The sequence below is a fragment of the Myripristis murdjan genome, chromosome 24, assembly GCF_902150065.1.
Source record: "Myripristis murdjan chromosome 24, fMyrMur1.1, whole genome shotgun sequence".
In the NCBI taxonomy this organism is placed as follows: domain Eukaryota; kingdom Metazoa; phylum Chordata; class Actinopteri; order Holocentriformes; family Holocentridae; genus Myripristis; species Myripristis murdjan.
This window is the reverse complement of record NC_044003.1, coordinates 10389833-10416674: the sequence shown is the minus strand read 5'-3', so window position 1 is coordinate 10416674 and position 26842 is coordinate 10389833. Positions and strand designations below refer to the sequence as shown.

The 26842-nt window shown below is 41.9% G+C and overlaps 2 protein-coding genes across 2 annotated transcripts in view; one reads left to right on the top strand and one right to left on the bottom strand.

The window, feature by feature from the left end:
- Positions 1–300: 300 nt before the first annotated feature.
- On the top strand, positions 301–15700 carry LOC115356277 (apolipoprotein B-100-like). Its single transcript, XM_030047374.1, has 29 exons — positions 301–355; positions 634–666; positions 896–1008; positions 1108–1253; positions 1406–1553; positions 1723–1875; positions 2493–2617; positions 2719–2804; positions 2907–3354; positions 3469–3583; positions 3665–3811; positions 3909–4120; positions 4227–4422; positions 4514–4684; positions 4801–5004; positions 5158–5325; positions 5441–5646; positions 5736–5918; positions 6012–6147; positions 6263–6465; positions 6577–6749; positions 6859–7010; positions 7103–7218; positions 7324–7697; positions 7873–13902; positions 14001–14112; positions 14212–14235; positions 14375–14561; positions 14705–15700. Exons 1-29 carry the CDS (start codon positions 301–303, stop codon positions 15698–15700), a joined length of 11412 nt encoding a protein of 3803 aa, XP_029903234.1.
- A 973-nt stretch (positions 15701–16673) lies between these two features.
- Positions 16674–26842, bottom strand: part of cdk19 (cyclin dependent kinase 19) — a 68277-nt gene continuing 58108 nt past the window's right edge. The window contains exons 12-13 of the mRNA XM_030047050.1: positions 25841–26086; positions 16674–22477 (exon numbers count right to left, since the gene is read on the bottom strand). Of these exons, the coding sequence (XP_029902910.1) occupies positions 22352–22477; positions 25841–26086 (372 nt within the window). The 3' untranslated portion in view covers positions 16674–22351. The remainder of the gene's footprint in view (positions 22478–25840; positions 26087–26842) is intronic.

The window sequence follows — 26842 nt, the reverse complement described above, 5'->3', positions numbered from 1 at the left end:
TTAAATATTCTGCAGTTTTTAATGCCATAAAGAGAAGAAATCTCGACCACATCAGTGGACAAAATTGATCAGTTGGATAAATCAGTGCTTTGGGCCATGAGTAGTCTTTTTAAAGCCTTTGCCTTTGTCCCTCCACACAGGAGGGTGGAGTGGACTTTGAGCCCTTAGAGTGCTGCCTGCGCCTCCCAGTCCATCTGCATGAGCACAGCTGAAGGTATAAAAGTCCCGCACTGCATCTGAGGAATCAGTCTCGTCTGAGTACTCGCCAACCCCAAGGGAGAGAGCTTCAACGAACCCGTCATGGGGGACTCAAAGCTCTGCCTTTTGCTGCTCCTGAGCACCTCTGCCTTGGCTTGTGAGTACCTCTTCCACTCTGGCTGGGAAAATGTTTTGTTGCTTAAAAAAAAAAATCCTAAAACATTTCTAAAGTGTCCTTTTTTTCTTGAATGAGTATTTTAAATAACTAATATTTTAAATTTTAAAACATAAAAAGCCTGATGTAAATGTGAAATGTTATCAACCTAAAATGCTTGAAGGGTAATCATCAGGACTTAAGGATTAGGGTCCTTTCTTTAAAATGGCATTTCAGTTGCTTCTAGAGTGAAAATAACCAGATATTTTTTCTTTTTTCAGTCGCCCAAGATGATGATCAACCAACCTGTTTGCGTAAGTTGCAGCGGACAAATTAACACTATATGCTGTTTAACAAAAAGAGTTAACTTTGCATTATTAAGTAATACGGTTTAAAGTTAAAGTCACCACCATTCCAGTTCTAAATACATACATTTCACAAGTGTAACTTTTTTCTTTTTTTGACATCCAGTCTTAGCAATACCAATAATTAACTAATCCGATCACTGTTCAATCCCGTCTTGATGTCTATTCCTTCATCTAGTGGCCAAAAGGTACAAGACCCTGCACAAGTATGAGTACACGTATGATTCTGAATCTCTGAATGCCATCAATGGAGCCTCAATGCTTAAGAACGGACCCAAGGTGTCATGCAAGGTACAAGTCGAGATCTTTCACGGCCATAGCTTTGGTGTCCACTATGTCGTATTTTGCGATGATCAGAAGTGAGAAAAAAATATTTGCCTTCTCTGTCAGGTTGAAATTGAAGTGCCTCAGATGTGTAGCTTCATCGTCCGCACCTCTCAGTGTGACCTCACTGAGGTGGTCGACATGGACAGTGAGGGCAACCCAGTCTACAGCACTACACCCGCGTCTGTCTCCTTCGCTGATGAAATGGAGAAGTAAGTTACTCTGTCAAATCCCTGAAATCAGTCTGTTGCAAGATTATTTAGTTTAAAACCTAAGAATTACGGTATTTCCACCCTGACTCTTCTTTAATATTGTACACGTGTCAACAAATTGCATCTAAAATGTCCAAAATTCCTCCTTTCAGACACCCTCTGAAGGTTATGGTTGAGGGTGTGTATGATGTGAAACTTTATCCTGAGGAGGGTGAGACCACAACCATCCTGAACTTCAAGAGGGGTATCATCTCTGCCCTGCTTGTGCCTCTGCTGGAGGAGGATAAGAACAGGAATATGGTATGTGTATTCACCAAGAAAATGCTCCTAAGATGACCATTCACATGCTCTTTTTGTGCATTGTAATACATCTGTTTAAGACAAGCACAATTTTGGGATATTTACATGTGGGAAAAAATGTTCTGTGCAAGTTTATGAATGTTGATTTCTCTCCAATCACCTGTTGCAGCCCACAATTCATGGCATGTGCAAGACCCAGTACTCTGTGAATGCAAGACAGGACATTGCCACCGACATCAGCCTGTCCAGGGATCTGTCCAGATGTGACAAGTTTGTCCCCACAAGAGACCACACCAGCCCCTTGGCCCTTATCTCTGGCATGGTAAGACATCCCAGCAACATGGTTAGTTAAGATTAAAATGCTTATGTTAATGTGTGACATTTTGGAACAGAAAAGGTAGTTCCTCCACTCTTTGTCAAGTAATACAATAAAATAATGATTCAGTTCAGCTTTTACTTTTGCTGCAACTGATCCCAGATTCACTAAAACCATTCATGGGAGCTGAAACGTTTTCAGTTTTCAAAGTTACCGCTAGAACTTGTCATTTTGTGAAAGACAATTCCTCTGACCAATCAGGAGCTGTCACTGGTTTTGAAGAAGCTAAAAGTTTGTAGTAGTTTGTTGTAGTAGTAGTAGCCTTTGTGTCATGTAAAAATACTTTGGTGGAAGTGATTTGTTTTTACGTTACTGGCAGCAACCATGTTTTTTGGAGGTGAGGGGATAAATTGATCACTTAGGTAGTGCGTTTGAGCAGTGATAACCACCATGGCCAAACAGACAAAAGAAAACAGTGCCATCTACAGAAAAGCCCATCAACAATAAATCAATAGAAAAAAGACATCACACTATTTGACGGACAAATTGTCTCTGGGAAATGCAGTGCAAAAACATCGTGTTCAAATAACCCAGAACAATAACAGGGCTCTGTCCATTTTCAGCACTACCCCCTTGCCCAGCTGGTCAGGAGCTCCCAGACCTGCAACTACAAGTTTGACAACACCAACAAACACATGACCTCTGCATCCTGCACTGAGAACCACATCCTGGTGCCCTTCTCTCACAAGTAAATCAAACCTGATTCTGCTCTCTATACCTTGTGCCGTTAAGTGCTGCTACTGATGTGTCTTGTCCAGGAGTTCTCAACCTTGTGTTGTCTGCCTATAGGGGACAGTATGGAGTTACCAATGTCGGCAAGCAAGAGCTGACACTGGTGACAGTTTCTTCTCACAATGACAGGATCTTTGATTATGGTGAGTACCTCCTTTCATTCATCTCTTCTTTCATAGCTGATCTTTCTTCCGTTTTCAAAATATGTTGTCTATTTCTAACTATGTTTTTTCTGTGTATCATAGATGAAGCCAGTGTCAAGGGTCTGCACATGGAGGCTGCTGAGGACAAGAGTGCTATCCAGGATAAGGATGCTGGTCTGGCTCTGCTGAGAGAACTGGCCTCTCTGCCCGAGACTGAGGGTGACAGGAGAGCCAACCTCTTCCACAAGCTGGTTACCATGGTCCGTGGGATGAAGGCTGAGACCTTGAGCCCCATCATTCCCGAGGCCATCCAAGTGTCCCGTGCCCTGACCTTCCAGGTTTTGGCCCAGTGCGGTACCCCTGAGTGCAGCAGCGCCATCATGCAGATCCTCAGGACCTTTGACAGCTCCTCCCTTGAGGTTGATGCCTCTGTGTTTGCTATGGGACTAGTGTCCAACCCCTCTGCCCTCCTGATCAATGACATGCTTGAGATGGCCAAATACAAGTCTAGCAAGCCCATCATGTATGCCCTAAGCAATGTTGTCAAGAGGTGGGTAAAACTGAACTGACATCATTCCAGATATTTTGTTAACAGGGCTTTTCTTTATGTACAAAGTAAGCCACACTTGTTCTTAAAATTTAATTTTGTTTTTCCTCTCAACAGGTTCTACAAGGCTGAGGGTAAACTGACCCCCGAGATTCACTCTGTTGCTGAGTTCATGGCTGCCAAGCTGGGCGACTGCTCTGGTGAAAAGGACCAGACTTTCATGACTTTGAGGGTGGGCATTTCACCAAATAACTCCCAAAATTTAACGTAGCAGAATGAATGAGCAGAATGATCATATGTATTTTGATTGTAGGTTATTGGAAATATGGGTGCAGCCATGGGAGCTGCCAGTCCTGCTCTGCGAGCTGCTGTGATCCAGTGTGTGAACCAGCCTGCTGCCTCCCTACCAGTCCAGCAGGCTGCCATCCAGGTCTACAGGCTGACTCCTGTCCCTGAGGAGGCAAGTTAGAATTATTCCACTTGTTGGACAAGATTTTGCATACATTACTTCTGTGTTCATGTCATCCTTAACAAATGATGTATTTTTTTCCTTACAGGGCAGACAGGTTCTCATGCAGGTCCTTCTGGACAGCGCTAGCCCTCTGCAGAAGCGGGTTGCTGCATATCTGGTACTGATGAAAGACCCCAAGCCAAGTGAACTGGCCAGGATAGCTGCCGCCTTGCCCAAAGAGTCGGACATGCAGGCCAAGAGTTTTATCATCTCCTACATGACCAACATTTTGTCCTCAACTGAGCCTGAGACCGAAGAGTAAGTGAGGCATCAATGTTGCTTCATTTAATGAGTTTAATGCTGAGTAGTCATCTAGCAGTTCATCAGTGGTTTCATTGGAACATTTTTTCTGTCTTTCTTGCAGGCTGAGGCAGAAGATTCGTGATGCCATGCAGAATAATGAGATTGGACCTGCCATGGACCCCACCAAATTCTCTCGCAACTACAGGATTGGATCAATGGAGGGCAACATGATCTTTGAGACTACCAGCTACCTGCCCAAGGAGCTCATGCTTGAAATGACCCTGAGGGCATTTGGCTTTGACATTGACATGATGGAGGTAAAAGCTTTTTCAGTCAAAAATGCTCAGTGATACAATTTTCAGTGTGTTCAGTTGTGATGGAACTCTTCAAAATGTGTTATCCTTTAAGATTGGCATGGAGGGCAAAGGATTTGAGCCAACAGTTGAGGCCCTGTTTGGAGAGAATGGATTCTTCCCTGACTCCGCCCTGAAAACAATGTACTTTGTTACTGACAACATGCCCCTTGGGATCCAGGAGATCTTGGAGAACATGCTGCCTGTCCTTAAGACAAAGAAACAGGTATTTAGAGCAACAACTTTCACTTGTCCAAACTAATTAGACAAAATGTTTTGTAATTATGAGGGTAGATCTTAAAATCAGGGAACAGTTTTGTAATACTGTGTGTACATCTATAGGCTTCCCACAGCCTGATGAGGGAAATTGGACGGAACCTCAACAAACTGGTGAGGGAACTGAAGACCAAACAATCTCCTGAGGCAATGGTGTATCTGAGACTCTTTGGAAATGAGCTGGGATACCTGAGGACCAACGAAATGGAGGAGATGGCCTATTCTGCTGCCATGATGATTGACAGCATGTTCAAGATGTTCCCCACTGATGTAAGTGCAAGAAAACAGAAAAAATACCATGCCCTCACATATTTTTTTCATGAAATACAAAGGTAACAATAGATTTTAGTAAAAAAACAATGGCTTGTTTATCATATTGTCATTTATTTTATGTGTAATTAAGCATATTTTTGTCTGTTGCAGATGATGAAGGCATTGATGACTAGGGATGACAACACAATCTTTGCCCACTACATCTTTATGGACAATGAATTCTTCCTGCCAACTGCCACTGGTGTGCCTCTGAGGATTGCCTTGTCTGGTACCTTCACCCCTGGTATCAAGGGTGGACTGAAGTTTGCTCGTGATATGGTAAAAATCTCACATTTAACAATTCACATAAATGTGTTTAACAATCAAGCTTTACCATTTTGTGTGGTATCTATGTTGAGTTTACAAGTGTTCCCTCTCTGATGTTTTCACACAGAGCGAGGTCACTTTCATGCCCTCTGCTGGTCTTGAGTTTGTGACTCGTGTTGGCTCCCACTTCCCTGAATATGTGAACTCTGGACTAGAGATGCACACCAGCCTCTTCCATGAGAGTGGGCTGAGTGCCAAGCTCTCCATGGGAAGCGACAATGTCAAGCTGACCATTCCTGCCCCCAAGAACCCTACTAAGATTATGAGCATCACGTAAGTCTGAGTACAGCTTTTTTAATACAAATACCAGAAGAAATTATATACTTGTGATTGCTACAATCTTTTTCTATGTTCAATTATAGAAACACCCTGGTGGCAGTGACTGGAGCACAGGTGAGGGCTATCACCCCAATGATCAATGACAAGGTTGATGTTAATGAGTGCACTCCCGTCTTCGCTGGAATGAAATACTGCACAGCCCTGCAGTACACTGATGCTTTCTCTCATGAGACAGCTCCATACTTCCCATTCACTGGAGACAGCAAGTAAGAAACACCATCTAGCACACACAAGCAAACATTAGTGTTTTAGCATTAGTTAATTAATCAAAATAATTCATTCATTCATTAAATTAATAGGATTGCCATGGAACTCCACCCAACTGGTGAAATTACTGAATACACCGCTACCATTAACTATGAGCTCCTCAAGGAGGGAGAAGAGGGCCGGCAGAAGGTTGACTCTGTGAAGATGGTTCTGAGGGCTGAAGGTAATGTATGATATGGTAAAATGTTATCTTCCTCATCTTTGGATCCACCTTGTGAAATATTCAAGTTCAATGGGGCCTTTCAATTTAATTTGTTTTTGTTGGCTTACTCTAGGTACACAGCCCACCGAGGCCAGAGCAATTGTTAAATATAACAGGAGGAAGCATGTCATCACTACTGACATCCAGATCCCTGACTATGATGTGGAGGCTGGATTCAGGCTGGGAGTCATCGATGGCAACACCAAGGGCAAGGGAACTCACTCCATCTCGCTTGACCTTATAAACAAAAACATCCCTGAACTCTCCCTGGTTGGCCGTGCCAAGTAAGAAAGCACTCATACATATAATAATTATAATATAATATAATCATGGAATGACATAAATATCATCTTCATCATTCAAAATTTGTTGACTCACTGGTCCATCTTTCAAAGTATGAAGGCGATGAAGGAGGGCATGCTCCAAGTCCAGCTTCTTGTCCCATCAATCAAGGCTCGTGCCACTGTCACAGCCAACCTGAAGCGTGATGAGGAATTGGAAATTGAGCTGGAGAGTGATATCAAGGTCCTGGATGCTGCCTCTGAGCAAAAGATCACAATGAAATATGGTAATGTGATTTTCCAATTACCTTTCCAATGACTGCTTAAGTGGTTGCATAGTTTTGCATAGTGGGACTGATATTTCATAGATGTATTCTATTTTCTTTATTATTTTAGATGGCGACAAAATTGAGATGGAGATCAAATCTGATGTGAACTCTGAGATCTATCCTGATGAGATGATTCAAAAGTATGGCAATGATCTTCTTGATATGCAAGTGGGGGAGAGTGACATGAAGGTCCGTCAAATTCTCATGAAAGCTGTGGAGGTATGCAACTTTGATTTTACAAATATCTTGACCAACAACTTTTTGGTTTTAGATATAAAGTGAGCATAAAACATCTAATATTTCTTCCTCAGGTGATTAATAACTACATGGAGAAGAATGTTGCCGATAGTCCTCTCTCATTCCTTAAGAATCTCAGAATACCTGAAATGCCTGAAATTTCTCTGCCAGAGAAACTTTTCCTGAATACGTAAGTTTAGAAGAAACCCTAAAGGGTCATCATTTTAATTCAGCACAAATATTGATAACTAAATAAATAAATAAATACAATTATTATTTGTCTTTTTCTGAACAGTGAGGCAAAGGCAGTCTACTATTTAAACAATGAGCGCTTCACCATTTCTATCCCCCTGCCTCTTGGAGGGAAGTCAACAGAAGAGCTAAACTTTCCACCTGCGTTAACCACACCACACCTGTCTATGCCCCAGTTTGGACTGGAGATTGTATCCATGGAGATTCCCATCCCAGAGTTTTTTGTCCCTGAAAGACTTACTGTGTCTGTGCCTCTCTTTGGCAAAGCTGAGGTCTCAACTGTGATGAAGAGCAACATCTATGACTTGGAGGCCTCAGCAGCTGCTGGCAAAGATGTTGTAGAGACACCAAGCTACTCAGCTAAATTTGATGTGAAAGGAACCTCCCCCATTGAAATGCTCTCAATGAAGTTTGAAGGTACTTATTAGTGAAAACCAATGATTAATTCAGAACTTGTCACATGAGTTTGACTCACCAACCCACACCAACCAATGTTTATGCCATGATTAATTAAAATATACATGTTTTCTCTGTGCACTATGCATGCAGCCACTAACTGTCATCAATTATATTTTCTGCTGTTTTCATATAGGCTCTGGAATGCTGGCCAACTCTGACTCCATCAAAGCCCAGTTGAAGAGCTCTTTGACACATAAATTCATTAAAGCCAGTATCACTATCACTGAGGATGCAACCATCACAGACAAGATCAATCTGAAATCAAGCAGTAAAATTGAAGCCACAAGTCCCTTTGGTCTTAATATTATCCTAGACCACACAGGCACAGCTGGCATCAACACTGAGGAGATCTCTGGTGATAGCAACCTTCAGGGAACAGTCAAAGCTGGACACATCTATGGCGAAACCATTTCCACCCAAACTGTTGCCATCTTCCCATCTAGACCAGAGGCAAAGATTGACTCTTCTCTCAAGATTGACTCTACTATTCTTCAGGCCCAGAACACAATTGCAGCAACATTTGTCAATGGTGATCTCTCTGTTGTGTCTAACACCAAAGCTTTTGAAGACCTGCTGACCCATGAGGCTGAGCTTTCCTTCAAAGACCACAAGCTGTCACTGAAATGTGATACAAAGGCGCTTGCTCTTGGCATGACTATCAACAATAAAGCTGTGGCCTCTGCTGGTGCCGGTGAAGTCACCATGTCAATGGAGACCAAAGCAGATCATTCTGAAAACCGTATCTCCTCTCTACTTACTGCATCTTTTGATACCAATGGTCTGGCTGTGAACAGTGATGCCACTGTGAAGCTCCTTGAGAATGAGGCCACCCACAAGGCTACTCTCACAATGAATAGGGACGGTTTGGCTACAAGTGGAACAACCAAGCTTCAGAGTCCCCTGACCATGGAAAACACCTTCGAAGCTGGACTTGATGCCTCCAGGGCTACACTCACCATTAACAACATGGCTGCAGCCAGTGACATGAAGGTTGATAATGCAAACACCCTGACAATCACTCTCTCTAGCCTCGACTTCAGTTCAAAGGCTGGAGCCAACATCGGTGAACATGCCTCCTACACTCAAGACATCACCATTGACATGAAGCCCTACACTGTTTCTGCAAAGGTTAATAACAATCTGAAAGTGCTGGCTGCCAGCTTCATTAATGAGGCTAAACTGAACGCAGAGCTCTATAAGATGGACCTGACTGGAAGCCTCAAAGCCATGTATGAGGAGGAAGAGATCAAGCATACTTACCAGATCAGTTATGCTGACCTAAGTGCCAATGCAGTATCCAGCACCACTGGAAAAGTATTTGGAACCCACATGAGCCACAACGCTGCGCTTGAAATTGTTGGTCTTGCTGCCAGGATCACCAATGATGCCCGCTTCAACTCCCAGCCAATGCGTTTTGACCACACCATCCGTGCAAGCATCCTTCCCTTCGACTTCAACCTTGATGCCTTCTTTAATGCTGATGGTGACCTGACCATGTATGGAACGCACAGTGCTAAGGTCTATGGCAAGTTCCTCATTAAGGCACAGCCCCTGGCTTTTGTCAGCTCACATGAATACAGAGCCTCACTGAACCAGCAGCTGGATAATGGTCTCTCCCTGGAGTCCACAATTGACAACAAGATGGATACTGTTCTGTCCCCCCAGGAGCAAAGAACCACTGTCATGATGAAGTCTAAAATGAATGATCATACATTAAATCAGGACATAAGTGTTTACAACACTGCTGAGAGAATCGGAATGGAGGTTTCTGGTACCATCCTCACAAATATTCTCAACACAGTCACCACAGACAACCAAGAATTCACCATCTCCGGCTTCCTTAAGTATGATAAGAACACAGATAGTCATGTGATTCGCATTCCTCTTATTGAATACTTGCCTCTTGTCCTGACAACATGGGAAGACATCAAGGTCCTTCTTGTGAGCATGGAAGAAGCATTGCTGGAGTACATCAATAATGCAGAAATCAGAGCTAAACTTGAGGCACTTCCCCAGCATGTGAGTGACTTTATTGATCAACTGAATATAGATGACAAAGCTATTCAGCTGAAACAATTCATAGTTGATTTAACCCATGACTATGCCATCTCCATGGAGGACCTGGAAGCCTCTCTGATGAACCTGAAAGTTGCTGTTGAGAAACTGCTTGTTGATCTCACTACTCGTATCCAACACTTTGTTAATATCATGAAAGAGATGATTGTTAGTGGCACTCTGTCTGAAACTGTTATTCAGAAGATCCAGGAGCAGCTGAATGCTATTGATGAGGAGTACAACATCAAGAGTATGATTGTTTCTGTGATGGATACTATGGTGGAGATGATCAAACAGATTGACCTGGAAAAACTGAGAGGTAGCAGCATTGCTTTCCTGCATGACATTGATGCTAAGTTTGAAATCAAGGCTACCCTAGAGATGATCCTGAATGATTTGAAGAATTTCATTAATACTTTGGATATGTCCAAGTTTGCTGCCGAAATGAAAAGGTACATTATGTCCTTCAACTTGGAAGCTTACATTGAAGAAATGATGACTTGGATTCCCCAAAGCACTGTCAGAAGAATAGTTGATAACGTTAAGGAATTTATGCAGGATTTTGACATCCTTGGTAGAGCAAACACATTCCTTGCCAAAATGAGGGAGCTGGTTGTCAGATTTGAGGTTGACAAGAAGATTGAGGTCATCCTGGAGAAGATTGTGGAGCTCATCAAGCAGTTCAGAATTGAGGAGACCTTGAAGGTCGTTGTTAACAGACTGAAGGACATCTCAGCCAAAATTTTGCAAGTTATAGAAGATGGCATCAAAAATCTAAGGTCAAATGGAATTAAGCATGTGATTGACCAACTGAATGCATATATTGACACTGCTGTCCAGGGGATGAAGTCATTTGATTATAATCAGTTTGTGGATGAGGCCAATGAAATGATTGCAAAATACACAGCCTATATGAATGAGATGATCCAGGCACTTGAGATCCCCCAGAAACTTGAGGCCACTAGAGATTTTGTCAACTTTGTCTTATCATCAGCTAAGGGTTTCATGGAACAACTGAGAGAAGTCAAAATTGCAGACATGATCAAAACTTTGAAGGAAGTCATTGACCAGGCTGTGCTGAATAATTTGCAGGGATTTGCTGAAATTCTGAAACAGAAGATCGCTGCACTTAATGTTGAAACTGAGATTGCCTCTTTCCTTCAGTTAATGAGCACACGCTATGCCGAGTTCATGACCATCATCACTGACTTGTTTACCAGTATGTTTGAGGTAATTCAGAGGGTGACTGCTGACCAAAAGATTGTCAGTGAGATTAAGCAAATGATTGAGGGACTCATGATTGGGCTGAAGAAAGCTGAGCTGGACATGCCATCTTTCACCTTCCCCCTCACTGACCTTGTTGTACCCTCCATGAAGCTCAGTATGGATAAGCTTCATGAGTTAGACATTCCAGCAGAGATGAACATCCCTGAGTTTACCATCATGGGATTCTACAAAGTGCAGGCCACCACCATCTCTCTTGATGACATTAAGCAGAGAATCATTGAACTTATTGACTACCTTGTCAACTTTGAGATCAATATGCTCAATATGGACGCTTTCTTTGGTGACCTGACCATGAACTACCTTCCAGCTATGCCTGAGATAACCATCCCAGAGATGACTATTCCCGAGATCTCTTTCCCCACCATCCCACAGGTCCCTGTTGAAAAACTTGTCAAGACTCTTCAGATTCCTGACATCAAGCTGCCATCCATTCCAACTGAGATCATGATGCCATGCTTTGGTAAACTATATGGTGAAATGAAATTCCACACTCCCATCTACACTATTAATACTAATGCTGAGTTCCGAAACTCAACTGATAATGAAAAGATCCCACAGTTCACTGCATCCCTGACCTCAGAGGGCAAATCCCCTAGTTATGAAGTCCTTAATTACAAACTGGAGTCCAATGCCCGTATTGCAATCCCGAAGAGGAGCCGTGTTGTTTTTACAGAGACTCTTAAGTTCAATTATGTTGTTTTTGGAGTTGATCATCAGGCATCTGTAGCTCTTTATGGTCAATCAGCCCAGGCCCAAGCTAAAACTACAATGAAGGTCACCACTGAACCTTATACTGCTGACTTTGTGAACACAGCCTTTGTTGCTATGGAGGGTGGAATGTCTGCCTCTCTTGACACAACCTATAATCACATAGTGAGCCTCCCAATCATCGATTTAACCAGTGAAGCTACTTTAACTCAGAAGGCAGTTGTTCGCCAGGATGGCAACACCATCACCCTAACAGTAGAAAACGTTGGCAAAGGCAAATACAGAGCTGAAGATGGCACACACAAGAGCAATTTGCGTTTCACAATTACTCCCAGCTTTGTCACCATGACTTTCTCTGGTGACACTGACTCTGCCATTCTCAAGATGAAACAGCAGATGACTGCTGAAAATGCCATCTTTAGCTACTTCAAGTTTAACATCCGCAATGAGGCAGAGGGCTTATTTGTTAAAAACAGTCTTATTGTGGCATCTGGACAGGCCAACTTTTATGATATCAAGTTTGAGCTGAAGGCAAATCATGATGCAGAGTTTTATGGTGCAGTCAGTGGAGTCCTTTCCAATGCAATCAATGTTGTTGTTCATCCCTCTAAGTTTGTCTTTGACTTTCACAACAAGGGGAACACCAAGGTGAACCCTTTTGATATGCTGTCCGCTAAGATTGATCTGCAAAATGATTATTCAGCCATGTTGAAGCCTGGCACCCAACAGCTGAACACAGTAACTATGGTCCGTTTCAATCAGTACAAAATTTTCTACAACTTCACTGTTGACAATAATGAAAATGAGGCTGGTGTCTTTGTTGCTATGGATGGAGAGGCCAATCTTGACTTCCTGACAAAACCCATTGACATTCCTGAAATGGAGCTTCCTTTTGTTAATTTGCATATTCCAGCCATCAATAGTCTGAATTTGTATGAGCAAACTGGATTGAAACACATCTTGACAACCACTGAACAGACTGTTGATATGGATGCTAAGATTGTGTACCAAAAGAGCCAGACTGCCCCCCTTGTTGATATGATGGGTCTAATTCAGATTCCCTCTGTGGGTAACATGATCACAGAGCTGTCTTTCAAATCTGCCATCATCAATCTGAATGTCAACGCTGGACTGTACACTGAGGATAATCTTGTGTTCCGCCTGGGAGCAAACACAGCCTCTGAGTTTGAAAGTCTTAAAGCCAAGCTTTATGGCACCACCAGCCTGACCACCAAGAGAGGAATTAAGCTGGCCAACTCCCTGTCCCTGGAGAATCAACACATTGAGGGAACTCATGACAGCACTGTCAGTGTAAGCACCGAGACCTTCGATACCTCTATCTCTGTGGCTACTGTTGCAAAGATTAATGTGCCAGTACTAAACCTCGAAGCAAGCCAGAATCTGGTTGCAGACACCAAAACAAAAGCAAATGCTGTCTCCACCTTGAAGCTGAAGGGTGATTTCAATGTGCCTGTGATCAAAGCTGTCGGAAAGGCCGAGGCAGACCACAGCCTAAAGATGGAGGGAACCTTTGACTACATTTCCATGGAGTCAACCACCAAGGCAAACATTGATGGCACAGTGCTTGAAAACTATCCTGTTTTCGGAGTCTTGGATAATGAGGCTAATCTGTACCTGAATGGTGATGGTCTACGTTCTACATCAAAGACAATTGCTGATGCCAAACTTACCAATGATGCAACCAAAATCATTGGCATGGATGTGAATGAGAACCTGGCTATTGAAGCCTCCCTGAGCCGAGTGTATGCAGTGCTTAAGTTTACTGGTAACAACGAGGCAAACCTGTTCACTTTCAACACCAAGGGACAGCATGTTGCACAGGCAACCATTGACCTTGTGCCAACCTCCTTGACTGCTGATATTGATATTAACATGGCTCAGCCAAGTAGCATGGGTGACATCACCATCACTGAAAAGACTGTTGTTGAAATGACAGCACCTAAACAGAAGATCTCTGCAAATGCCAAGATTATCACTCCAGTGTACACCACAAACTTTGAAGTTGATTTTGAGAGTGATGCTCCTGGCATCAAAGCAACTTTCAAGTCCTCTTCTAAGTCTCCCATTGTGTTCCTGGAATATGACATGGATGGTGAGTAGCACAAATGATCATTAATAGTTTTTCTAGTCCACTGTATATTCAGCATTGTTGAGCACCAAATCTTACGAGGACTAATTCTCTTTCAACAGCATCTACCACTGCAAAGTTTGAGAATGAAGCTCTGAACCTGATTAGCAGGCTTACACTGACACACACTGACCTGACCATGGATATCCACCATGTTATTGCCCAAGCGCTGAGGTGACACATTGTGTACAATTTTCATGTCATATCTAATTAATTTTGACATACATAGGCTTTCAAGCAATTATCTAATTCATTTTTGTCTTTTCATTTTAGGAAAAAGCGCCAAGTTGATGACAGGTAAATACAATACAATGTCTATTCAGAATTCTTTTTTCTACTTATTACAATATACATCCATTCTGTAAGTTTCTTTTATGTTTCAGAGCTAACTCAAGAATAGCGATTTCTCATTTGATATGCTTTGTTCAACTTCCAGCCCCTCTCGCCAAACCCTGAACCTGGACATCACCAGCCCTACTTTCACTGATGTTAACTACCGCTATGCTGCTCGCAGAGATGGAATCAGTGCCTCCATTTCCACCCCATCCACTGGCTTCCTGGGCCTTCAGTTTCACAGCAAGGTCCCATCTCAGATGAGTGCAAGACTCTATTATCGCTCTGCTGTAAGTACTATAGAAAACTTTCACATAAACTGTGTCCCACAAGAAGTGGATGTCACCCATTTGACCTCCCAGAAAATTAAATACAACAACAAAAATATCCATAACCAATGTGAGCCAATCATTTCTTTTCTTCTACTCAACAGTCCGCCCCAGAGGTTGATGTTGACATCTTGGCCATAAGAATGTCAGCTAGGGATGCTGATAAGATGAAGATGCAGATTGCCTACAACATGGAGGCACCAGAGGACATGCTCTTGGGTCTCAGGAACAGACTTCCTTCCATCATGTCTTCACTTACCATGTTTGCTGACAAGTACCAGATCACAAGCAATGTGGAGGACCTGAAGAACTCTGTTGCTGATGTTGTCCGACAGGCCTACGACTCTGCCATCAATTATGATGTTCAAATGAGTGAGCTGTCCATCTTCTTCAGGAATGTTTTTGTCCAATACCAGAAGACCGTCCAAGTCCTCCTCGATGCTGCTATCAGGCTCATGAGGGAGACCCAGTTCAAACTGCCTGGCTCTGATAAGATGACCACTCTACCTGAAGTCCTGAAGACACTAACCAGCAGCATTGCTGCTATGCTGGAGAAGCTCATGCAGCTTGTGAGTGAGAACATGGAGGTCTACTACAATGATCTAGTTGATATGATTAGCAGTGTTCAAGTACAAATGCAAATTGGTGATGCAATTACTGGAGGTCAGATCGTGGACCAGGTCAAGACAATCATCAAGACCATCTTTGATGAAATTGTGGACTTCATGAAACATATGGAGAGCCTTGACATGATGCTAGAGAAGATAGGTGAGACCCAGAAAGCTATTGTTGAGAAATCTCAGGAGTTTGTTGACTCTATCAAGTCTGACTACCTGGATTCAGTGTTCTTCAGCATCAATGCTGTCTACCGTAACATCGCCACAGCTATGCTGACTGTTGTTGACCAGATCTCTGACCTAAATATGGAGCAGCTGAACATGGCCATTGAGTACATCATGGACACACTCATGTCTGTGATGAATCAGTTCAATACTATCTTTTCTAGTTTTCTGCAGCAGGCTTCAGAGGAAGCTCAGACCTACATGAAAGTTAGTGGAGGGAAGCTTGAGATTGACCTTCCTTTCCCCTTCCAACAGTGAGAGATCCTCACAAACAGAGACCTGAGTCAACATAAAACACTACCATCAGTTTAAAACACAAAAACAAAACATGCATGAAAAAGTATGGACAATTAGCATATATTTATAACAGTTTAACATGAACATCTTGTTAACTAGATATTGTTTTATCTTTTTAATGTAAATGACTTCTTGTTTACTATCAATAGAATGTTTTATTGAGTCTCACTTTCCTCTGCTTTCAGCTCAAAGTAGGCAAAGAGTGAAGAGTATCAATAAAGTCCAATAATGCAAACTTCCACTGTTTGAAAGTCTTATTTGCCTAATTATAGTTTTTGTAATGCAAGCTTGAGAGTTACATAAGTGACACAACATGGCAAATGAAACTTCCTCAGAAAAGAAATCTCTGTCTTGTGATAAAAAGGAAACTGTACAAACAGAAAGCACAAAACAAAGAAACTTAGGCCTTTGTCGCTTTACAAATGTCAACTTTTGCAATAACAAACAAAAAGAAGAAAAAACGACTTTCTGAGAAAGGTGGCATGTTTACCGTGATGGATTATCTTACTCAGGCATTTTCAAGTCTGTGGAAGATGTTTTCATACCAGAAGAAAACAAATACCAATGAATGGGTTCTTCACTGCACAGGAGGCACGAGAACAAACTGATGTCTAAAACTACAAAATAAGATAGAGCACACAATATTGCTAAGAACTATGTCAGTGACAAATGTAACCTAAACAATTAGTGCAAACTGAAATAAAACCTTTTAATAAAAAAGATGCAAGAGACATGCTTTACGTTTTCCCAGGGGCTCAGGGTGCTGCACAGAAGTTGGCCCACAGTAAACAGACGCCCTTGGGTGACACCAAGTGGCTGACAGAGTGAGCAACACTCTTCACAAGTCCAATTAAGCATTAAACATCATTTTTTTTAACAGAAACTGCAACCCTACTCATTCACTCCATATAATTCCTGTACAAAGTGAAAGTGATTGAGACAAAAGAGATTTTTATTACAATAGAGGATATAAAATAAATATACATGACTTTTTCTCATTTAACAGTCATTTGTACAGTGAAATTTGGACAAGTTTGCTAAAAGCAGCTAAATAAATGTTTCTTCTTTTATTTTCCTGCACTGAGCTATTGCTGCCTTATCTATAAATGCTATGGAGAGACAATACAGACAGTTAGGCCGTATGTATATTTCACACTCGTGTGCACGCACATACACACGTAATACAGAGAAGATGCAGAAAAGCTGACAGACACCCCAACCTGCAAAGCTCCCTGGTGATGCAGCATGCTGAGAGGCTCGGGCAGTTAGAGCACACAGATCAATTGTGGATTTCAGTAGATTAACAAAGTCTCCTTTGTTTAAATACTTCAAACAGCTGCCACGTTTATCCTTTCGAAAAGACCTGGCTGATATATCCATGTATCCACCTAATTAAAAAAAAATCTTTAAAATAGGGTGCCTCTTATTCAAGATGTTCAGATGGGGAGAGCTTTGGCGTAACTGCATTCTGACACAAGCCACAGAAGTATTTTGTATTTCAACGGCATGGCAGGCATCGCAGAGACTCACATTTGCAGATGGAGTGTTTGTCTTTCTGTACAAACTGTTTGGAGGGTGATGATAAGTGCTTACGTTCTTCATTGGAAAAGACAGGCACATGCAACACTAATAAAAGGAGGAAATGTGAGAAGAGAGCGGCCTAGAGGTGCACTAGGTTTAATATGCATGTACTAATGTGTGTCTTCAATATCTACACACACAAAGGAGCATCATCTGGCTTATATCTTTAATCAAACTGCCATAACTTTAGTGTCTAAACAAGACATTAAAAAACATTACTTTTTTTTATTTACCACTAAATATTTGAGCAACAACAGTGCATTAAAAGACAATTACTGTATCAATATTTCAATGAGAAATCCTTAAAATGTGTTCTTATGTACAGCATTTCAAAACATACTTAACTGCGCTTCAATATTGTGAGGACAATAGCATCTATTAGAGAAGAAAATGATAGCTAATCGCCCATCAAAATTGTTTGCAGTCTTTAGAGGTGACTCACTTAACAAAAAAAAGAACAAAAAAAGAAGATATTTAGCTGCTAGCTTCCACACTGTAAATAACAATACGCTACATAGTAATGGAAGAAGAAAAAAAAAAAAGAGCAACAAACACAGGAAAAAGAGCAAAAGAGCTATGATAGGAGGCATGAAAAAAAAATCCTGATTTCCATGACATCTTTAGAAGATGAATGCTAAGACTAAAAACAAAGGCACCATCCACACAATCTGCAATGTGGATCATTTCATTCCTGTAAAAATGTTTGTAGCTGTGAAAGAATCGTGAGAGAAATTCAGATGAAATGAAACAAACCAGGAAACAGTGGAGAAGGGGGTGGGAGGGTGGGGTTGCAGCAAGGGTAATGCGAGCAAAGGGAGGGGGGTGTCAGAGCCGAATGTGTCACCTTCATTTCACTGTACATCGGCGACAAGATAACATGACGTGGCAACACATTCTGTAAGCACGTATGATTTCATGTGAGCTAAAATCTAAAATAGTAAGAGACGGGGTCGAGCGATGCCTGGTTTGTTTGACAGAGGTCCCTTTCTATAGCTACTACTGTTAAGGCAGAGGAAAGTTAAAAAAAAAAAAAAAAGGGTATTATTCATATATGTATGGAAATAATAAATATGATTGTATACTATCCATATATATGCATTTCTTTACAATATTTCATTTAGAGTACATTTTAAAATGCTGTGAGAGGTGAAAAAAGGACTTAAGTGAGCGCCATCTTCAACTACTGTATTCGGTATTACAGGAGGAATGGATACACGTCTCAATCAAAACCATGAGAAACCTAAGAACTGCATGCTCTTGTAGGAAAACCTAAGCACTGCACAGGTGAAAGCTTTTGTCTGGGATTTTGCATAGGAGTAGTTTGACAGTAATTTTGCCCCACTGGTTCCTGTCGGGAGCCTCGCGCTGAATAATACTTTTGACACCTCGCTTGTGTGGAAAGAAATTTACAACAACAAGTGTCTTCCGCATCCTCATTGCTACTCGATTAGACTTCAAACACAGAGTAAGTACACATAATAAAGGGAGGAGAAAACCTCTGATGAATAGCTGCTGGTTTTTGATCCCCATCAGATGTGACTGTTGTGAGAAGGCTGTTTCGTCCGCCTGCATCTGCCTGCCAGACTGCCAGAGAAGAGTAGAAAAGATTAAACCAAAGAACTGAAGCAAGATATGAAGAGTTCATTTCCAAAATGCTATACATATCCATGGTGGGAGAAAATGTCATGACCTGAAGTTCACCATTAAATAGGCAGACAATAAAACTATATCCAGTTTGTAAAATTGTTAGCATTTTGCTCGCTAAGCACTTGAACACATTTACTATAAAAAGTACCATAAATTGTTTTCCACTCTGTGCAATCAATCATTTTGCGAGAGAAACTGCCTTGGCTTTTTTTTGTTTGTTTGTTTGTTTTTTTTTAACCCCCTTCCATATGGCTGCTATCTCATTTTGGAATAAAACTCTTCCTATAAACATCACAGAATCAAAGGCGGAGTCTTGATTCATGTGACGCAGGGTTGGGGTCGATCCCGTCTGCATTTGGACAATTCAAGATATGAACACAAATCCTGAAAAGTACCTCCCCACCACGAGTGCCGAGTACTAAAAAAATCAAACAAAACAGAAATACACAATATCATTTGTTTTTGCTTTAAAAATCGAACAGAAACTTAAAATTTCAGACCATTTGCAGAAACAGAAGTGACACAAACCCCCTGGACAGGGACTGATGCCGACTCAGCGCGTGGTTTGACCTGCTGCAGGAAAAGATCCAGTATGGAGCAGCAGAGTACAATCACTGGAGACGTTTGTCGTTTACCTACTGTATGTATCACAACACTGAACTGATTCTGAGGGAAGAGACAGCGACTGGTTGCATCTTAGTATCGACACATGAAACGCAAAGCCAATAGTCCATATTCTCAGAGCAAAGCAAAGAACAGTGTTGCCAGCGTCAGTGTGACACCCGTGAAACATGACTGGATTTCTGGTAAAAAATAAAACAAAACAAACAACAACAACAACAACAACAACAAAAATAACAGTTTTACATTAGAACCATATGACCATGTCTCAAATGTCTTGGTGAAAACCGCCTTGATCCTTCCAACAATACGTTTGTGTAATAATTGCACAATTTCATCAAGGACAGAGGTCCAGTTCTCGTTTTCAACCACACGGTGACAGTATTTCCTAATTCCTCTGCAGGTTACAAAACAAGCAGGGGTGGCTCTGTTTCTTTTCTTTCTTTCTTTCTTTTTTTTTGCATCCCCATGTCCACATCTTTATTTCAGCGCACGCAGCACAGTTACAGTCGAGTCACTGGGTGTGTTCTTTAATACAACCTGGTTCGTCACGTGACCGAATGGGACCAGTGAAGGTGGAGGACGGCATGTACAACATGTACAATGTAAGGGGGGAGCTCCCATGAAAAAAAAATAAAATAAAATAAAAAGGCCTGGATTTGTGCTCAAGCACGTCCTTTCAAGGGAGTGTCCTCTTCAATAATTTTGTAATGGTTATCAAATGAATTCAATGATTCATTTCAAAACAACCAAAGCATATGCATGTGCATATATCATAAAATAAAATTTACTGCAAAAACCTGCCATCTTAACAAGTTATTTCATCTCATACTTGGTGTTTTTCTAGCGCCATGGGTTACTGTTTTTTTCTTAAAACAGTTGAAAAATATCTGCCAGTGGGATGAGATTATCCCAGTTGTTTTCAATGCTAATCAAGCATCATTTACTTCATACTAGTGGGTGATCTGCCTTACTCTGCCTTGTCTCTATATACTTGTACTTTTTCCCAGAAAAAGCCTTGAAACAGATTTTTCACTTGTTTTAAGAAAAAACAAGATTTTAAGACTCGGTATGACACTAAACGACGTGTTAAGATTGAGATTTTTTGCAGCGTGACATGTTCTGCTCTTGTCCTGCGGAGGAAGGACAGTGTACAAATCCAGGGTGGCTCACAAAAGGCTTGCACCGGTGACACGCCATACCCACCGCTGCTGTTTATATTAACCTGCGACCCTTGGCAAGGATTAAAGAACGCACCCATTTCCTGAAGGCTTCTTCTCTGCCCAGGTTTCTACTCAGTGCACAGACGACTGCAGTGGAGCGGGGTGGAAGAGGACGACGGGTGCTTGCGTACAAACTCGCCCCATATTTGTTCCAGCTCTTTGCAGATCAGTTAAGCGGTCAGTACAGTTCTTTGACTGAGCAAAAGGATAACCATGCAATTTAAAAGAAGAAAAACAAAAATAGAAACACGCATTCACACACACAGGGAAACAATGATAAAGTAAAAGGCCAATAAAACATAAAAAAAATGACATCAGGCAGTAACAGTCTCAAGAACATATGGGGGCGTACTGTTAGCTGCCCTGTATGGTTATGCGCACGCTCAGCAACCTTGAAAGTCTTGGAGGTCCACGATAAGATGGGTGTCAAAGCAAAGTGTCCACCAGCAGCGCCTCGACGAAGGAAGTTAGCGCTGGGAGGCTGCTGGCCACAGGTGAGAATGTTTAGGCTCCTCAAAACCGTTTGTTTCTTTGTCTGAACAGGTGAGTGTGATGTGTCTTTACCCATTTTCGCTGAATAGCTTGACTGTCAAATGTTTTAGGTCTCTGAAGGTAACGGAGTGAATTCGAATGTACAGAACTTAGACTGTAGAAAGACAACTACTTTTTCTTACTTTCCAAATCCAAATCTAGACAAACAATAGGTCTAAATATAGAAACCCTATTATAAGAAGTTTAAGAGAAATTGCGCATTTAGTATTTCCCTGCAATTGCATCGGCTAAAGAGCCAATTTTTTTTTTTCTGTGTACAAACGTTGAATCTATGGGGAGAGAAGTTCTCTCTTTTTTCTTTAAAAGAACAGGGTTAGCTCAAAGTTTTTTTTTTTGATTTTGTTTTGATTATCCAAGGTAATGGTACAACGAACACTAGAGATGACAGTAAAGGGCTATCCTGTGTTTCATCCGATCGCTTCAATATTTCACAATATTTACAATGACATCAACTATCCAGGTAAACTTGAAAACTCTAGCAAACAAGCAAGAAAAAAATCAAATAGAAAAAGGTGCTATATAATATACATATATGAACACAGCTGCAATTCTTCCTCTTGAAGAATGTGTATTTGTAAGTGCCATGGTTCTCAGTCTCTGTGTGTGACGAGTTTTGCGCCTGACATTATTTCTTCTTCAATTTTATCATACATTGTTTTCAGTTTTAAAAATGTCTTGCTACCCCAGGGAGGCAGGATGTGTTTGTTTATTTTTTTGTAATTTTTTTGTGGGTTTATTTTTTTTGGTTCCTAATGTTTGAGTTTGCCTTCATATTGCAGTGCCCTTGGGGAATGCTGTGGGGTTAGAGTTCAAGGTCAAAGATGAAAGGTGGATGGTTGGGCTGGAATGATCCGACACACGGAAAGACATCCGATCAGGATCTGGGAGTGACGCCTTGCCTGGAGCTGAGGGCTTTACGGCAACTTCTGCTGAGGTTCAGGGTTGGTTGAGGAGGAGGACCTCTGCTGGTAGGGAGTGACTGGGAGCCTCAGTAGCGGTGGGTCTGGTGGGAGTATTGGGAGCTCTGCTGGGAGGACGATGAGTATCCCATGGTGCTCTGGGGCTGAGTGGAACCTTGGACATTGCTTTGGTAACCAAGGCGGGAGCTGGAGTGCTGAAGGAGAGACAAAGTAGTGGTGATCACGTCACAATCATGTCATGATGCGATTCCATTATTATTATTAAACCTGAACACTGACTAAATCTGTGCAGGCATATTGCATTCACATCGCTGCCATCACATCAACGCTCAACTTTGATTAATGGGGCTCTACGTAATTGACTTTTATCAACCAAAGATTTACAATTTTCAAAATAGAGAGAATCAGCAAGCTTGGCAATTATTAAAGTTTATAACTTTCCATGGTTTCCATGGTGCCACAGCCTGTTGTGGCAACTCCTGTGTCGCTTATTTTTACTATTTGTTATTGGGTTTTTATCATTTTTGATACTTTTTAAGCTTCCTTGGATGTCACAACAATGGATACAACTTGGTGGGAGAAGGTTTTCTTCTATCAGTTCAAGGCAATGTGTGCACTGGCAGAGGCAACGTTGTTTAGAAACGGGACCAGCTGACAGCAATATGAGAGGCTCGAAGTGCTGAAAGAACTAAGACGGTGGAGACGGGGGAGCAGAGCAGACGTAAAAGGGCATGAAAGGAAGAGGAAATATAAATCTGCTATCCCTTGTAGTATCGTGGGGGAATGTGATAGCACTGGCCAATGACATGAACGAGCTTGTGTTGTTGACAAGGAGTCAGAGGGAGTTTCAGGAATGCAGCGTAATGTTCTTCACTGAGATGGAATTCCTTAGAAATATTTCCAGGGCTAATAACATGAAGCGCATTTTTGTCAGAGTTCAGCTGTGGTTAACTGAGTCACTGATCATTAACAGCCTGAAGCCTGAAGTCATCTGAAATAGCTAATCTCGTGAAATCAGAGGACTTAGCAGAAAAATGACAGTGTGTCATGAGCAGTATAATGAAAATAGATATTTAACTGAGTAATTAGCAAAATGTAACATGTTGGGTGAGAACAATACAGGTCCACACATGGATCCCTGAGGCACTCCACATGTAATCAAGGACAAATCCATTAACCGCTTTTGCCAGCGGACTCTAAATTTTCTTTAATAAAATGTAATGAGATAAAAACAAGGTGCGGATAAACCAACTCAACTCACTGCCATGATCGCTGTGTCACAGGAAACAAGAGGCTAATACTCATCAGCAGGAACCTCAGATAAACTCATATAAACAGATAAACACGTATCTGTCACTGTCATCCAGCCAGCGAGCCACCCAGCTGGTTTGTCAGTCCACTGAGGATGTATATTTATACATTTGCTGAACATCTGAAGTCTAAGTGGCTTCCAAGTGTCCCCATGCAACTCCAGCCCCTGCTATATATACTGCGCCTAGGTCTGACAGTGCTGCCCTCATGAGGCCCAGCTGACAGACTGCAGCTCATGTCCACATGGGTGACGTCAAAATGATCACCTCTGTTTGACTTTGTTCTGTGCAATATACTCGTGCACACATTCCCTCCCTGTTCCCACCCTTCTTTCATCACACCTTCCCAACCACCCACTTTACTCCATCTCGCTGCAAGTCATAAATCTCTTTAGCCCTGTGATAAGTGTGATAAAGCCAGAGCCAGCGATAGAGCAGACGCCAAGGCAGGAAACAACAGCGAGCTGGCCAGACAATGATTTGCTGTCAAATTTGTCGACGGGAGAATGTGAAATGAAAAAAAAAAAAACATTATCAGTCACCCAACAGGCTGCTGTTGCCTCGTGTATTGAATATGTCTGTTTGTGTGTGTGTGTGTGTGATGCCAGACACAAACACAGTGCCAAAATTCTCTACATATCTACAATATTGGGCCCAAAGTAAAGGCTTTGGTACTCTAAGTCCACCTGTGAAATACCTCTTCAGTCAAACTCCCAAACTCCACCATGCTCAGTTTCTCCCAATCTCTTTGTTTTAAAGAAAAGACTCTGAAATGAGGATAAATCACAGGATTAAATGCATACTACATTAGTCAAAGGCATGTGTACTTAACTAATAGTAGCATCGGTAAGTAAGATACAGGTACAAGAATGTAAAAGACAAGGTATAATTTATTATCCCACTTTATGATCCTATTTATAACCTTAATAATCAACCTACACTCCCAAAGACATTTTAATTAATAAGGCTCTGGTGTAGAAGCTGAGATTTACACTTTTCCACAAAGTCATTTGTTGAAAAAAACACTTCCTCACATGTTTCATATTACTGTTCTACTGGGTGAGTTTATGTGTAGCATAAAACACATGCAAATTGGACGATAAGCATTTGGCAGTTCCTTGAAAAATCTCACATAGTTCGTTCAGCAGCATAGAACAAGCACTCTCCACACACAGCTCCATGCATACGTTTGCACAGGATGTGAACTGTAGGTGTGAGATGGTCAGTAGCTGGAAACAAAGAGCATTATTGTCACCACTGGAAGTTGAAAAAGCTACAAAAAATGTGTGTGCAGCCCTCGGAGACAGCAGAACAGTTAAGTCTTTTGTCTCCGAAACCATCTGTGTGATTTCACTCTTGTGTTTCCTGCCATGTCAGTTTCTCTGTTTCCCCCTACCTTAAACACCTTCTCATTTTTCCCAATTCTACTAGGGCTGAGCAGTTAATCAGTGTATTGTTAAAATCGCAATACGACAAAGTGCCATATCTAAATTGCAGGAGCTGCAAATTCTTGTGTCTTGTCGAAAGCGCTTTTTCCTGGCCTAAAAGTCGTACGAAAAACGTTTGGTATGGACGATGCGATGATGCCACTTATAGTTTTTCTGAGTGAAAACGAAAATTATGAATTAAGAAAACTTATCATTCCCACTAAAACTGAGAATCATAACGCAAGCAAGATATCTCTCAAAATAACTGCAATATGACGTGTTTTTACCATGTCGTTCTGCCATAACATCTACGTAGTGGTATAGTGTTGGGCTGTTGCAATAACTGCAATATTGCAATACTGCGCTATTGACAAGCCAACTTCAGGCAACTGCCACAACTGCTATGTTTATGTTTTTCAGGGATTTCCTTGGCTTTTTGGTTGGCTTAGGTGCTGTGTCGCTGAATGTGAGGCAGGTGGGTCTGCCATGTGTGAGAGTGAGTGAGAGAGCGGGAGGGACTGCGTATGTACACATGCACGCATATTACACCAGCTTCCCTGTCATCAATGAGATAACTGCATTCACATTAAATGCTTCACCTTCCCACAGGTTCATATGGAGGTGTAGGTGTGTTTTTTTCCGCTTTAACCGCTGTGAACAAAATACGAGCGCATACCGCGCTGTTGAGCCGTCCTAGATCACCACAGGGCAAATTCCTTCACCGTGTCAGCCCTACGCTAGTGATGTGAGCAATCCTTTGGCACTACTTATGTCTGGAGTAAACGTCCTGTAAACCTAGCTGGCGTCAAATTCCACCAACCTGGTACTCTGACTGCAGCACCCCAGTGCCTGAGGAGGCCCCGGAGGGCCCGATCCGGGGTTTCTTGTTAGGGGGCCCCTGGTCCTGGCCGTGCTGTAAGCCCCCGCCGGCTGTGGTTCCTGTCGCCCCCGCAGTGCCGTTGGTCTGGGCCGAGCTCTGCTGGGATGGGGCCTGCTGGGCTGTCGTCTGCTGCTGGTTCTGGGCCTGAGTTTGGCCTGTCGTCTGCTGGTGCTGCTGGGTCTGGTTCTGCAGGTGATGAAAGGGCAGAATTAGATATCAAAGGATCGTCAAGTGTCAGTACAGAGTAAAAGGCAAAAACAGAGCATCAGTGTAAATTCAGCATTGTTGCAATTTATTCTGGCTCAGATTGTCGACTTTAAACATGAGTTAATTTGCCAGATTGTTAGTGTATTCCTTAAAGAGAAAACATGAAAGAAACGGAAACAAAAAGGCCTCCTCCACCTGACCACCCCCCTTGTAAAACACGAACAGACTGACCACAAGACATGACTGTGCAGCTGCAGAGACAAAAAAAGAAACATTTGCTAACTAGGCTGGAAGCCACCTGTTCTGTGTGTTAGCAATAGACGATATGGTGCAGCATACTGTGAGTGCATAAGAGAGAGAGACAAAGCGTGTGTGTGTGTGTGTGTGTGTGTGTGTGTGTGTATGGCAGTAAGAATTAAAATATAACCTATTACATAACTGTGCTGCTAAAGAGAATTCACAGTAGGTTACATCTCAGCATCTTTGTATCTTGTATCCAGGTTAAAGAAGGTGATTGTGCTTGTGTCGTCTGCAGTTTTTCAACAACTCCGCAGAGTAGGTGTCTTCATTTAAATATTTAATAAAAAAAAAAAAAAAAAAAGTACTTTCATTATAGGTGCTTTTACAATCTTTGGCTCTTGTTGGTTTATTTTCCTTTCTTTATTTGCTTTGTTTTATCTGGTATTCTTCTATCTGTCCACTCTGCCATTTGTTTTATTTGTTGTATCTTTATGG